Below are 15,273 nucleotides of genomic sequence, written 5' to 3'. Positions count from 1 at the left end.
CAGAAGGGCTCCCTCCTGGGTTTGAACCATAAACCCTCTTGCTATGAGATGACAGCGCTCACCACTGCACCACCGTGCAAGACCATAATCTTGTCAATTCAGACACAAGAATTTACAAGACTATTGAAAATTAAAAAAAAAAAAAAGTAGATTATTTTTCTATGAAAACTTCTCTCATAATACTACAATAATGAGCTCAATAATTCAGAAAACCAAGAGCAGATTTTTTTTTTTCCATGAAAATTTTTAAGGTAATAATTTCACTAATTTAGAATAAAATAATTTTTAATTTATAATTTTATTTTTTTCTAACTTTTCTCACAATTTTGCGAAAAAAATCTTGTTAATTCAGAAAAACAGAGCAATATTTTTTTTCATTAAAACTTCTCCAAATTTTTACATTATCTCATTAGTTCAGAAAAACAGGACAATTTTCTTTCTCTCAAGTAAACACATTACACGTCTGTACTATTCAGCTCTGTTTTCATCTCCAATAAATCCTGAGAGTAATATTCTGGCTCTTAAAGTTTATAAATGCAGCAGCTTTAAAGGGGGAATCCTGCATATTTCAACCTAGACCCTTTTTTTGTACACATTATTGTGTCTAACTGACTTGTGGGAACACTTTTTGACATTGGTCCAGTATAGACAGAGCTACAGCCAGCAGCAGTAAAGCAGGATTAAGTGTACCCACTCAGATCAGATGCGCATTAAAAGTTCTTGTTTTGCCACTGACAGGCTCAGGTTGTTATTATGAGTGTCTTTAAACATTACAGAAAGGAACCTACAGAGAAATGAAATGTATTTTCTTACCTTTCACTTGTTCTGTCTTGAATTGTGACCAAGTCTCCCTAATGATAAGTCTCATTCTGCACAGACTGTGAACATTCAAACATTCAAGATAGAAATCCTTGAATCCTTAAAACATCATGAAATGCATTCTTTAATTAGCTGTAAACCCACTTACAATATCAACAAAGCATAATTTGATTTTTTAACTTGCAGTATTCCTCCTTTAGTTTCAGGTTCAACAGATGAAATGAGCAGCAAATGCAAAATCAAACAACTAAAATTATTCACAAACATTCACGAGTCATGTGACCGGGACAGCAAATCAGCTGCTAAAAAGGAAGTGCCCTTCACAAACAAACATCAGAAATAATACATTTGCAGAAAGGTACTCGTGGGTGATTTGAAAACAGGATTGTAGTTATATATCAGTGCTTTAGTCTCCTCGTCCTCGGATTCAAATCTGTGAAAGTTCTTCCTGGCTGTAAGGAAAGAAAACAGCAACATTTACACGTCACAAAACCTCTATCATGCAGTTACTATGTTATTAAAGAACCAGAAATAATGCTGAGTCATACCTTCATTGACAAAGAATTCAGCCATGTAGAAGGTGGTCCTGACTGCTGCTAGAGAGTGTGGGATGTAAGGCTTCCCCCATTCAAATGCATTTTTCTCTGGATGCCACTGTGCCCCATAAATTGGGTAATCATATGCTGCAGAGAGGTGAGGGAAGAGGAAGCACTCATTAAAAAAGTTCCCTGCAGTGTTATTCTGCTGTAAACTTGTACCAGTAAGGTGATGCTGCATCGTAACTACCTTCCACCGTGGACACAAACTCTGTTTTCCCATCCGTGTTTGTGGAGAGCACTTTGTAAAAGTTTTTCAGCTCCTCATTTGTGTTATGAGTCTGAAAGAAAGAAACAAGGTAAGTCGCAATGCACCTAATTAACCTACACCCTGCTTTCTGTGTTCTTAGAAAAATGACTGTTGTGCTCAAGGGAGGAAACGAGGCTCATATTTCACCACAAACCAGCTATTTCTAGAGTACAACAGTATTCTGTTGTACTCTAGAAGTGCTGAGGCTCCAGCACTGCATTCATGTTATCATTTTCTCATCATAGAAGTAATGAATGACATACCAGCACTGTCACACTCCACTTGTGAGCGTTTGCTGTCAGCGGCTCAGAGGCCAATTCTTCCATGAGCTCAGGTGGGAAGCCTTCAAACATCCTGCTGTCTTTGGCCTCTAAAAATGGGTCATAACATTTTTTTAGGTATCATTAATAACAAACAAATGAGACAGCAATTAGCTTGGTAGCCACCCCACAGCTTCTCCACCTGAGTCCCTGCTGCTGGGGACTGTTTTGTCAGGAGGAGAGTGGGTATCTTCTCTGGAGACGGACCTTCAGTCAGCGGCTGCAGCGGCTCAAATTCGGCCAATGTAAACCCTGTAGCGGACTTATAGACAGCGGCAGCACCAGGTCTAACGTGTGTAATGGCAGCAACAAAAAGTTTCCTGATCCAGTGTGGAGTCTGGGCTGTCCAGTCCCCTAGAGCTAGAGTTTGCACCGATTGGATTTGAATTACTGTAGCCGCTGACTGGGGGTCAGTCTCCAGAGCTGCTGCCCACTCTTTCGACAGCACAGTTTTCTGTAGCGGCGGGGAGTGAAGCAAAGGACATGCTGTGATTTGAGACTCTAGCTAACATTACCTACATAAATGTTAACATTAAGCCGCAGCCAAGTTAACAAAAACTAGTAGCAACATTTTCTCTCTATTTCAGAAATGATTTGCCAATATTGATACTTTTTTTTTTTGGTAACTGTCAGAGTCTCTTCTAGACTCTCTGTCTGATAAATCTTTTTTCCCTTTTTTGGGTTGCTTCGCAGTGTAGACAGTTGTTGCACATGCTTTTATTTACCGTTGAAGGTTTTTTGGGGGGATCCAAGGACAGAGGGATGTTGTATGCTGTAAAGCTTCTGAGGAAATTTGTGATTTTGGGCTTTTTTTCAAATTGAATTGGAATAGCAACATCCTCTGCACAATCCTTTACCATTCGATCAGGCTTTTACCAAAGGGACGTGCATCTGCATTTGTAGAGCAGCCAATAGGAACACCATCTCCGTGAAATGAACTGTGATTGGCCAAAGTCTCCTGTCACGGGTTAGATTTTCTAAACCTGACAACAGAGCCAAGAGGAGGTGTAGAAGTCTAATGTTCTCTCAGTCCACTTATATTACAATATGCTGAAAGATTATCGTGAGATTTTTTCCCAATTACGCCACAACAAATCTGCCTAGCACAGCTTTAGAGCAGTTAATGTAAGAAAAGTCCCTTGTTGTCCTGTAAAATATGAGAATCAATAGTCCGAACTTTCATGAAATGAGCAACAGCACTAAAATGCTGTTAATGCTGAAGATAATGTATCTCATATAATATTGCTCCACTACAAATTTGAGTAAACTAACATTACATTGAAGCAAATGCGGCCCTTTAGCCTCTTCAGCACAATACAAGTTCATACATACATGTTCAGGTCATGGATAATGTCCTAAACCTAAAATAGCTATATGAAACAAATACTTTCAGTCATTTCAACAAAACTGAACTACTCCTAACAATTAGCACTTCGCTCACTGCAGATAAACAATCTCAATAACTCTATATCTCTCATATCAAGTCAGGACTTAAAACTGGATTTTCAGAGCTAACTATCTTAACATTAAGACTTCTCCCAGTGATGGGTAATCTGTGGTTCATCTATTAAGACAAAGCCATACCATCAGTGAAGACCAGCGGTAATGGCACATCACTTGTGTTGGTACGTGAGAGTACGTTCTTTCCACTCGTCAAACAGGCCAGCTGCTCATATCCAAGACACGTGCCCCACACAGGGAAATAGTCGCCCTTCTTGTTTGCCTGAAACATGACATATCGTCTGCAGCATAATTCCACATCAACACACAAACGTCATTATTAATCTTTTACACTTTTACCTCAATAGCAAGCTCATAAAAGGCTTTCGCAGCTCTCTGATAACCTGATGACATGATGCTGGCAGATCCGCCCGGGTAAAAGATCCTGTTAACAAAGACATGAAAAACAAGAGTCTCAACTCGCAGAGAAACAAAATGTTCTGTATCTCTTTCTGCAAAGATACAAACAGGGTGGTGGGCAAAATGATAGAAAGCATTCAGAGAGGCCTTTAGAGGTGTTAACTAAAGTAAATTTAACATGTGTTGAGGTTTATGTTGTAATGTCAGTTGCTTTGTGAGTTTACCACTTGCCACAAGAGATGAAATTTTGCAGCTGGTGCTGACTATTTATCTTTTTTGTATAGCTATAAGTCGCCTCATGTGGTCTTAATGTGTCATACCAGTCTTGTTATATATTGCTAAATTATTATATCTGACCTTTATATTTTTAACCTGTTTCTTTATAACCTATAATCTCCCTATTTATCTGCCATTATAATTAAGAGTTACAGTGGTTTCTACTGGTGTATCAGTCATAAACATAGCAAAATATGCAATGTGGCAAGTGTAAGTCCTGATGATATGTGCAAAACATTGTCAAATTGCACAGGGTAAACACATACATTGTCAGATACTTGCTTCAAAACAACCTTTCCCATGGCTCTGTGTCTAAGTGACTAAAATGGCAGCGAGAAACAGCCCTAAAATGGCTATTGCCAAAGCCAGCAGACTTTGTTTGAATAAACAGTCATTTTATCATTATAAAATCCTTCATAATGCTCCCAGCACCAAGAATGAATTGTTGTTAATCTATTCTTAAAAACAAGTCAACGGCACTCTGGAATGCTCTGCTTAAAGTTATTGTCTAATGACAAAATTACTTTTAAAAAGCTCCCAAAGAAATAGCTTGCCATATAATAAGATACCCACATAGCCATATTTTAATGTACCTATGTTCTTTCCTATTTGTTATTTTTATATCTTCATTCTTTCACAAATATATCTGTTTAGTCAGCTTGTCTTATTATCACCAATTATCACTTTATGTCTGTAGGCGTCATTTTTTTCTGTTGCTGTTTAATTACAGTTTATTTATTATTAGTCTAAGTCCTATTATTAGTCTAAGTCCTAATTTCTTCACTTGGATATACAAGTCTAGCATTCTGATTGTTTTTATATCTTAATTTGTTGATAGCTTTACTTGATCTGTGTACTGTCTTTCCGTGTGCAAGACCCAAGGAAGACTAGAGGCACTTTCATTCTTGAATAAACAATAAACAATTAACTGCACTTAAAGTTGACAAAAACAAAACAAAACTCACAAAAGCCATAATGGTCCATCTTCCCTCTGTTGCAACAACTACTCGTTTGGCTAAAATAAACTCTTAATTCACATAGTTAAAAAGAAGGCTGGCTCTATAAGCCCTAAAATTGCTGTTTATCTAAATGGAGTCTGTCGAGTTTGGCGATAGCGAATTTGGGACTCTTTCTGGTTGAACAAAAAGGATGTTACTATTAAACAAAAAGGTCTGTCTCTGTGGGGATCTTTTCCATAGCTGTCAGACACTTAGAATTAAGATCTGAGGCTGTCAGTTGCAAAAAAGCACTTTTAGTGGATGTAAATTGAGGTTCCACATGCCAAACACAAAAAAATCCACTGAATTTCTCTGTATGGTCTTTTCAATAATGGAGTATGACACTCCTAATAACAATTAAGCCTATCAGTGGCAAAAACAAGCTTAAAGTGCTTGTTTTTGCAGCTGAAGTTCAACAAAAGTAATGCATGTGAAATAATGGTGGCACCTGCCCGGAGTGATCACATTGCAACCTGTACTGCAATCTGCAGCCCTATTGCTCAATACTAGACAAGATTCAAAAACAGTTGTTACTCACTTAGACACAAAAACATGGGGAAATGGGATCATGGTTAAAAATGACTGAAGTTAGCCTGTAAAAATTGACATTACACTGAACGTAATCTCAGCAAAAAACTGAATATTCTGAATTTCTGATATTTGGTGCACCCCTGTACATAAAGCTGATTGTCCTAAATGTTATTTTTTGGTCAAAAACCACTTATAATTAACCAAAAATACATATTCCTCCTTAATTGTATATTAAATTTCCTAGCATAAAGGCTTTGATTGATACTATATTACAACACATTTACCCGTTAATGGAGTTGAAGAGTTTCTTATAGTACTCTGGTGGCTGGTTAATCCTGTAGAAATAAAAAAAAAAGGGAAGGGGTTAAAGGTTTCAGTTTGAGTACACTGGCGTTGCTAAAGCTGTCATGTACTGCAGGAGTGACAGTCAGTAACATGTTAGGTAATAACTCACATGACAGGTACAACTCTTGCTCCTGCTGACTCCAGAGTCTTCACATAGGACGCAGCGATGTAAGAGGTTTCATTTCCTGTTGGGTATTTAACTTCTTGAGCCAGGACACCTTTAAAGACAAAAACACAACCAGTTTAAACACGTATAGGTAGCTACGACACTTCTGTTAGCATGCAACAACAACAACAACAACAAACATTAAGTTGACGCAGTTAGTTGGAAGCTGTAAATAAAAATGGAAGTTAGCTTAATTTAATGCTGCTGTCAATAACGTGTTTATAAACTTACCAATAATTGGTCGATTGTTTCTTTTGGCTGGAGAATACAGCGGTAGACATGGGAGAGAAATGAAAAACAAGGACAAGATTATTATTCTAAAAGTAAAACATAAGGTAAGACGTTTGAGAGTCGCCATTTGGCCCAAGGTAATGTTGTTGTCTACTGCACTTCCGGGCTGCTTCCTTCAGAATAAAAGCATCATGTTTCACCCTATGGTTTCACCTCAAATGACCTCGTTTTTTGAATTGTTTTTCACGAATAAACAAACAAATAAATGACCAGCAAGTTGCAAATATATTTTTTCATCATATATATATTATATTATTTCGTGAATTGATAATTATTCCAATCAATTTGTTAAACATTTTACATTTAAATTGTAAAATGCCATCGCTCCAACACAGTACTACGTGAGAATATTTTTAAAAAGCTGTATTTTAGTAATACAGAAACATTTTGGGATTGTAAGTAATGTTATGTCAAATAAGATATAGTTTTACATTTTAACTTTTAAACCGTTTTACCTTTATTTTGAAATCTACACCCTAAAACGGAAGTAATTTCCTGGACCATTACGTAAAACATATGTATTATTTTCTGGGAAAAGGAAGCTTTACAATAAATATTATTAATAGTATAACAAGCTTAAAAATTATTAAAACTTAATTTGTTTGATAGACTGAATCAGAGATTTAAGTATGGTTTTTTTATAAACTTAATCCAGCTAATTTTGGGGGAATAAAGTGATCATGCGTTACAGTATACAGTCTATGGTTATAGCCAGATTCATAAGCTTATATTCAATGTTTACATTTGACATTTAAATGAGACGCTTTAAATAATCAACTGTAGGAACATGATTGCACTTAGCTACAAGATACAACTATGGCTGAAACATTTCAAGGCACAAAATGCATCTTCATTACAAACAGAAAATGAATGCCCCTATTTGTTACTTAATAAACTCCTTCCATTGTTTTGGCACTGACAAAACAATTATATTGGCCGGTGATACTCAACCTGCAGCTAGAGGGCCAAATATAGTAAATAAGTTTGTTTTTAAAAAAAAACCAAAAAAAAAAAAACAAAACATCAAAATAGAGCTTGTTTATTAATAAAAATTAATAAATAATAAAATACCAAGGGAGGATCCCCTGGACCCCTGACAAAGCTAAGCTGTACATGTCCTCAAATCCTAGAAAAGTCCCTGCCCATACCTGACCTGTTTGGGACACTTGTGACTGGATTTGCCTCCTTGCGAAGAGTGGTGGGGAGGGCAAACATCGAAAAGTTTTAAACAGGCAATTCAATCATTATACATATTAACAAATATTATTATTGTTTGTTTATTAACTGGCCCCTGGTCTCCAGTCATTTTGCAAAAGAGGTCCCCGAGCGAAACAAGTTGAGTATCTCTGATAAAGGCTAACCACTTAAGTTTGCTTTAATTATAATTTTTAACCTTAAAACCTTAAAAAAAAACAAGTATTCAGCCCTTTGTTTCCCTTTTATTCATTTGGCTAATCGTACCTCTGGTCAAGACATCACATCCCGTCTGATTACTGACTGTGAGGTGACTTATGTTCACACCAGCAGAGGCCAGCTCATTATGTAACTGGCCAATGACGACCTCAGTCAACACCCGAGTGCGAGACAGGATCCAGGCGAAATCAATGTGGAAGAGGCCTAAGTATTCAGAGCAAGAGTACACCAGAGAGTATGTTTCGTAGTCTGTAGAGAGCACCCAGTAGGGATCATCTGGAAGACCTGGACACAGACATGGATAGTATAAAATTGAATAGTGTGAAGTATTCTGTACTGCATTAAAATAAACTTACAAGCTCAATTTTCTAAAAGAAAAAAAATAGGGTGAGTTCAGGTGAAGAGGGACAGATAAGCATTACTGTTAATGCTACAACACTTCTTGCCACTAAACAATGGTTTGGATTGGTCTGACTTAATCAGAGTGGGCCTGGTCTGTCTTCACAAGAAGTCTGTGTAGTGTGAGCGCATACTAAGGCCAGTTGCATATGGCATCCTATTTCTCAATAATAAGGCCAGTGGTGCAGTAAAGAGCATATGCAGGAGTATACCCACCTCTTTTTCTGGCCATTTGTAGTAAACCCACCCATCATTCAAAAAGCTACCAAAATATAGAGGAGAATATATCCACCCACCCATCTAACTTATAGTACGCCCATCTCATCAACTACCACTACACTACTGGATCAGGCCAAACGACAGCCACCGAGGCTGAAAAATGAAGCCATCGCAGAAGTGCCAAAAACTGCAGTTCATCAAATGGCCACTTGAGGCTGGCTCCAGAGGTGAGTCAATCCCCATAGACTCCTACGTTAAAATGCTATGATATAATATCAGCATGCCTATACGTCAAACCCCACAGCTGATCCCTGCCACAACCCCCCTACCTTCCACCCAGCATTGTAGTCTATAAACTACAGTCAGATACAGACATCAGCCTAAATCTAGATGATCTTACTCTTATATAGGCAGGTCCATAATTTAGGCTAGGTTGAACAACTTTTAAAACTAGTGTTTTCCTTCCCATAACTCTTGGCAACACATTCTCACTCCGACCTCGTCACATATCAACGTTTGGTCATGGGCTTTCCACGTCTAGTTATGGCGTGCAAGGTGGGTTGGTTGTTGACGTTCTGGGATGCCGAGTCATCTGCCTGTTGCATGAATTCTCTGTTTTCAAAATACACTTCTGTTTTCACCAGAAATGTACAGTTTGAATACAGTCTCTTTCAGAATAACCACACAACATCCGTACAACACCGTGAATTGATGTTTTTTCCCCTCAACAACAGACACAAGTTATTATGCTTAGCAAACACACATGTGGTTGGGTTTAGGGAAAAGGAACAGGGTTTTCTTTACAACTTCATGGAAAGCAAACACCGACCTCCTGACATGGCTGAGTGTCAAAACATTTTTAAATGAACAACCCTCTCTCTACATTGAATAGCATGGTTGGTATCTATCAAAATAAAAGGTTTTATATTCACTAAGTGGCAAAGAAGCTTTTTAATCCATGAATGACTGACCCACTTCACCAGACAAGCTGTGCCACATAACCCGAACATGCTGTCTGAGTGAGAGAGGGGGTCAATGTGTGTTTGAAGGTGTGTGTCTTCTAAAAAAATTCATTTCATTCCAACAGAAAAATGTTAAGAAGGCCTGATATGATTTATAGAAGCAGCACTGGAGTGAGTTCAAAGTGTTTTGTAAGCCTGCTGAGGGATATACGGAAAACATTACCTGAATTCACCCTCCAGGCTTTATACACACACACACACACACCCACACGCTATAATTACCTTTAAAGAAGTTGACACCCAGAATAGCAGGTTGAGATGAGTTCTTAACTTTAGCGATACCCTTAATTGAATTCATCTTTCCATTAGATCTGCACACAGGAGAAGAGGGGGAGGAAAAGAGAGTGAATAGTACAAGAATTGCAAATCCATCCATCCATCCATACTTAATCATAAGCTAAGCGAAGGGTGCATAAATGAACATACAGTACAGGCCAAAAGTTTGGACACACCTTCTCATTCAATGCGTTTTCTTTATTTTCATGACTATTTACATTGTAGATTCTCACTGAAGGCATCAAAACTATGAATGAACACATGTGGAGTTATGTACTTAACAAAAAAAGGTGAAATAACTGAAAACATGTTTTATATTCTAGTTTCTTCAAAATAGCCACCCTTTGCTCTGATTACTGCTTTGCACACTCTTGGCATTCTCTCCATGAGCTTCAAGAGGTAGTCACCTGAAATGGTTTCCACTTCACAGGTGTGCCTTATCAGGGTTAATTAGTGGAATTTCTTGCTTTATCAATGGGGTTGGGACCATCAGTTGTGTTGTGCAGAAGTCAGGTTAATACACAGCCGACAGCCCTATTGGACAACTGTTAAAATTCATATTATGGCAAGAACCAATCAGCTAACTAAAGAAAAACGAGTGGCCATCATTACTTTAAGAAATGAAGGTCAGTCAGTCCGGAAAATTGCAAAAACTTTAAATGTGTCCCCAAGTGGAGTCGCAAAAACCATCAAGCGCTACAAGGAAACTGGCACACATGAGGACCGACCCAGGAAAGGAAGACCAAGAGTCACCTCTGCTTCTGAGGATAAGTTCATCCGAGTCACCAGCCTCAGAAATGGCAAGTTAACAGCAGCTCAGATCAGAGACCAGATGAATGCCACACAGAGTTCTAGCAGCAGACCCATCTCTAGAACAACTGTTAAGAGGAGACTGCGCCAATCAGGCCTTCATGGTCAAATAGCTGCTAGGAAACCACTGCTAAGGAGAGGCAACAAGCAGAAGAGATTTGTTTGGGCCAAGAAACACAAGGAATGGACATTAGACCAGTGGAAATCTGTGCTTTGGTCTGATGAGTCCAAATTTGAGATCTTTGGTTCCAACCGCCGTGTCTTTGTGAGACGCAGAAAAGGTGAACGGATGGATTCCACATGCCTGGTTCCCACTGTGAAGCATGGAGGAGGAGGTGTGATGGTGTGGGGGTGTTTTGCTGGTGACACTATTGGGGATTTATTCAAAATTGAAGGCACACTGAACCAGCATGGCTACCACAGCATCCTGCAGCGACATGCCATCCCATCCGGTTTGCGTTTAGTTGGACCATCATTTATTTTTCAACAGGACAATGACCCCAAACACACCTCCAGGCTGTGCAAGGGCTATTTGACCAAGAAGGAGAGTGATGGAGTGCTGCGGCAGATGACCTGGCCTCCACAGTCACCGGACCTGAACCCAGTCGAGATGGTTTGGGGTGAGCTGGACCGCAGAGTGAAGGCAAAGGGGCCAACAAGTGCTAAACACCTCTGGGAACTCCTTCAAGACTGTTGGAAAACCATTTCAGGTGACTACCTCTTGAAGCTCATGGAGAGAATGCCAAGAGTGTGCAAAGCAGTAATCAGAGCAAAGGGTGGCTATTTTGAAGAAACTAGAATATAAAACATGTTTTCAGTTATTTCACCTTTTTTTGTTAAGTACATAACTCCACATGTGTTCATTCATAGTTTTGATGCCTTCAGTGAGAATCTACAATGTAAATAGTCATGAAAATAAAGAAAACGCATTGAATGAGAAGGTGTGTCCAAACTTTTGGCCTGTACTGTATGTTGGCAAACATTGTTTTGTATGACAGCAGGGCAGTTCAGCTCTTACAGCAGCTCTTGGTTGTAAACTTTGACCGTCCCATCAGCGAGCAGCGTGTATGTAGCCTGGTTACATTTTCCTCTCTCAAACACAGCTGGGAGCTTCTCAATTTCATACCAGGTGCCCATATACTACAAAGGAGAGGAGGACAAAGGTTGTTAACCAGCAGCTGTCAAATGAAGTCCTGTTCATATCAACAAAATACACTTAAAAATAGGCGTCAATTGCAACACAGCAAAAATGACCAGCATAATCAATGAACATGACAAAAGTCATCAGTATTTTACCCTCTTAACGTCGAAGTCCTCTTGAACAGATGGCCGGGGACATTTCCCAGGGTGGTAAGACTGACTGTGAGCTGCCGCAGCAGTCAGGAGGAGAACAAACAGGACCTTTGCAGAAAAGTTAGAATAATTAATGTGGTTAAACTGGTTCCTGTCTGCTAATTAAAATCAAAGGAGGAGTGTAAGAGTAAGACACACAATGCCAGTGGACTGACACAGCTACACCATTTTGTATATTACAAATGTGTCATTGAATGAAAACATGCCCACGGTACCTTCATGTCCAAGTGGCCAGAAAAACTCTCCAAAGATGTTCCGATGTAAAGACCCTCAAAACGACCTCTGTGCTGTCGAAGCGAAGTGAGAGCACACGGCTAGGGTCCCCTAACTCTGAGCTGTTGGCTGTTTTGCTCTTTCCATGTCAGACCTTTGGAATGAAAATGTGTTTAAAGAGCAATATTTGTTTACAAAACCTTTAACCTACAGAGCAAGACCGGGTTATCTAAGCTTCACACTCAGGACAATGACTCTTGAAAGGTATACCGTAGAATCTATATATGTAGGTTGCTCCTTCACAGATAAAAGCAGCTAAAGTGTACAGCAGGTACAATGGATTCAAGCTGTTGTCCACTTATATGTAAGTAAGTATCAAAGCCTCCATAGTAAAATGTCTCTCTTTATGGTGCTGACAGATTCAAACTAGAGCCCAGCTGGTAGGTTTACATGGCCTATATTTTTGGCCAATTTTAGCTCATCACAGATATATTGGTATGGATGTATGTTGGCCTGTAACTGTCACAGAATTGCAGTAGAGAAAATACCAAAATATAGGTCCGAGGCAATTTGGAAAGAGTGCTATAACATGTCTTCCGGACTTTTCAACTGTACAATGTCCTGCCCAGAACGTATCTCAGACATGATTCTTATGACCAAATGAGTATTGTAATCTGGTTTTTGGGCTTCTCTATGCCAGCTGTAAACTAATACAGTCTGAGGCATTTGAGTTATTTTGTGAACTGAATTAAGAATCAACAAGAAGAGGTTATGAAAAGAGAAAACTTTATTCAACAAAGCACCAATATTTATACAAAAACATGTGCTCTCACTTTTCCCCATGGAATTTCTTTTTTTCTGGTCTTCTTTTTCAGCATGAAAATTATTTAGCTTTTTCTAATTAAGTCTCGGTGGAAATTCGTTTTGACTGTTGTCAATATTCTCCAGAAATTAAAACAAAAAGTACAAAAAAAAAAAAAATAGAAAAGAGGCAATAAGTGAGGAAAAAAAAACATTTGACAAACAACAAAACGATAAATTACATTCTTAAATTTACTCATCTGATTTCATGTTATGTGCTGTGACGGTATAAATAAATCATTGAATTTAAATTAAATAGCCTATTGAGAGAAAGAGCTGCTAAGATGTGAGAGATCACCAAGATGTATGAAAAAGCTACGACACAAACAACACGTTCAAGGACGAAAATGTTGAACTAGAAAATATCTTTTTTTAAAAATAAAGTACAGTGCATCAAAAATGACTTTGGTGGCAACACTGGTCGTCTGGTCTTCCCACTGTTGGACAAGGGACTCTGTAAGCTATAGGAAGACATTTCTTACCCTTAAAACATGTCTACAGAAACATTTAAAACCCTCCATGACAACCTGTAAACAAGGCAGTGAAAGTAGCTTTGTGCTTCCGTCACAAAAGTCTTTGGAAATCTATCATTTGTAAAAACTGCCAGCCGCTGCATTTTCAGTCTCCTGAACAACAAAGAGACCAACTTAAAAAAGAGACGTCTTATCCTCAACACACCTGGGTGACTGTAGGGAAAAAGCCTTTGTGTAGCATGTTTGATTCTTGTAAAGTGAAACAGATGTGTCTAGTTGCAAATGAGTCCACTTTGCTTGAATAAAGGTTAAAGGTGCTGCGTGTATCATTTTTAAAACTAAGAAAGCATTACCACATTTCTCTCTGAGATATTAGCATGAATATTGTCTCAGCCCCCATCAGCCTCTGTGTTGCATTTTACATTATGTGCCAACAGGGTGAATATGAGGGGAAATATTTCTTACAATGTTAATGGGGCGTTACTTTAAAAGTGCTGTACATAACATTCAGAGCATTAATACAGCCGCAAACATCTATTTGCTATGTAAAGATATAGTGGAGTAATGGCGTCCTGAGCAGCGAATGAAGTCATGCTTCCTCTGTGTGTGTTGTAATCCGTGTTTCTCTGTTTTTTGTTGTTGTAGTCTGTTGTAGTCATATCCCACTGGCTAGCCAAATTGCCACAGCTATGTGCTGCACTCACGAGGTGGTTAATGCTGAGAACAGCATTGTTGCGGGAGTGTAATGCCCAATCTTTCACTTCCTCCTTACCTTAACACCATTAGCTCTGTCAGCACTGTTGCCATTGTTTAGGCTGTTTGCACTGTTAGCAACGTTAGCTGCTAGCCACCTGCTCAGCCACCTCCATGTTGAGAGCCAAGTGCAGACAATCCCAGCTCAGACTCCAGCTCTTTTTAGTCTCAAATTAGGACTGCAAACAATCCAAAAAATGATCTCTGTCAGCACTGCTGCTAGCGCTGCTCATGCTGTTAGCACAGTTAGCTGCTAGCTGCAAATTCAGCCACCTCCATGTTGAGAGCCGAATGCAGACAATTCCAGCTCAGACTCTGAATTATAGATATGCTCTGACTGTTGTACACAGCTCCTTTAAGACACAAAATGGATTGCAAACAACCCCCAAAATAATTCCAGTTCCACAGCATAGCATCAACTTCATGTTAGCTTGCCTTCCCAGATTATGTCTTGGCTGTTGTTAAGAGTTTGTTACTGCCTCTTAACAATCTTCTCTCTCCTCCAACAACACAAAGTGATGTCAGCAGAGAAAGGAGAGAAAAAAGTATGAACATCCCCTTTGTGAAAAAAGTGTTAAATATTATCCTCTGTTTTAAAAAGCACAAAATGCTACACATAGCACCACAGATGTGCTGAAATCGACGTCCTTCTCTTTGAAAGACACTCAAATCTTTTTCCCCGAGTGTTGAACGTTTGCGCTGGCTGGGATGGTTCCTTGGTTGAGTGGTACAGGGGTGAGGGGGTTAAAAGTTTTTGTGGGTCTCGATGCAAAGAACAATGTACTGATTGGAGCAGCTCCGCGTCTGCTGGCCCAGGAGCAGACCTGAGGTCAGGCTCGACGACTGGCCCATGAGAGACATGTGGTCCGCTCGCCACGTCTCACAGTGTTTGTCCATCACTCGGAGGCCCCTGCTGGTGGAGCCATGCCAGATACTCTTCTGAGGCCTGACGGGTAGATGACAGAATATATCAACATGGCAGCAAATATAAAAAATAATAATAACAGACACAAAGAAACAAGCAGGGAG

At 39.1% G+C, this 15,273-nt stretch overlaps 2 protein-coding genes across 6 annotated transcripts in view; both read right to left on the bottom strand.

Moving 5' to 3' along the window:
• Positions 1 to 915: 915 nt before the first annotated feature.
• On the bottom strand, positions 916 to 12,297 carry LOC117264276 (gamma-glutamyl hydrolase-like). The gene is made up of 14 exons (XM_033638129.2): positions 12,160 to 12,297; positions 11,888 to 11,992; positions 11,610 to 11,731; positions 9,728 to 9,816; positions 7,914 to 8,150; positions 6,393 to 6,419; positions 6,105 to 6,213; positions 5,935 to 5,985; positions 3,786 to 3,870; positions 3,570 to 3,708; positions 1,929 to 2,035; positions 1,606 to 1,696; positions 1,368 to 1,502; positions 916 to 1,271 (listed from the first exon to the last, which is right to left on the bottom strand). The coding sequence occupies exons 1-14, from the start codon at positions 12,163 to 12,165 to the stop codon at positions 1,153 to 1,155; spliced, it is 1,422 nt and encodes a 473-aa protein (XP_033494020.2). The 5' UTR covers positions 12,166 to 12,297; the 3' UTR covers positions 916 to 1,152.
• Positions 12,298 to 12,926: 629 nt separating this feature from the next.
• Positions 12,927 to 15,273, bottom strand: part of LOC117264829 (collagen alpha-1(XV) chain-like) — a 94,451-nt gene continuing 92,104 nt past the window's right edge. For all 5 annotated transcript variants that reach the window (XM_078162584.1, XM_078162585.1, XM_078162586.1 and 2 more), the window contains one exon: positions 12,927 to 15,190. In XM_078162584.1, coding sequence (XP_078018710.1) covers positions 14,989 to 15,190 — 202 coding nt within the window. In that variant the 3' untranslated portion in view covers positions 12,927 to 14,988. The remainder of the gene's footprint in view (positions 15,191 to 15,273) is intronic.

Source organism: Epinephelus lanceolatus, chromosome 20 (genome assembly GCF_041903045.1).
Source record: "Epinephelus lanceolatus isolate andai-2023 chromosome 20, ASM4190304v1, whole genome shotgun sequence".
In the NCBI taxonomy this organism is placed as follows: Eukaryota; Metazoa; Chordata; class Actinopteri; order Perciformes; family Serranidae; genus Epinephelus; species Epinephelus lanceolatus.
Note: the sequence above shows the minus strand (reverse complement) of the source record. Positions and strands in the feature narration are given on the sequence as shown.

Coding starts and splice junctions, on each gene's coding strand:
- LOC117264276 (XM_033638129.2), bottom strand. Junction 3,871..5,934: donor CTCTTCAACTCCATTAACGG/GTAAATGTGTTG, acceptor CTTTGTTAACAG/GATCTTTTACCCGGGCGGAT. Junction 1,503..1,605: donor GTTTGTGTCCACGGTGGAAG/GTAGTTACGATG, acceptor ACCTCTCTGCAG/CATATGATTACCCAATTTAT.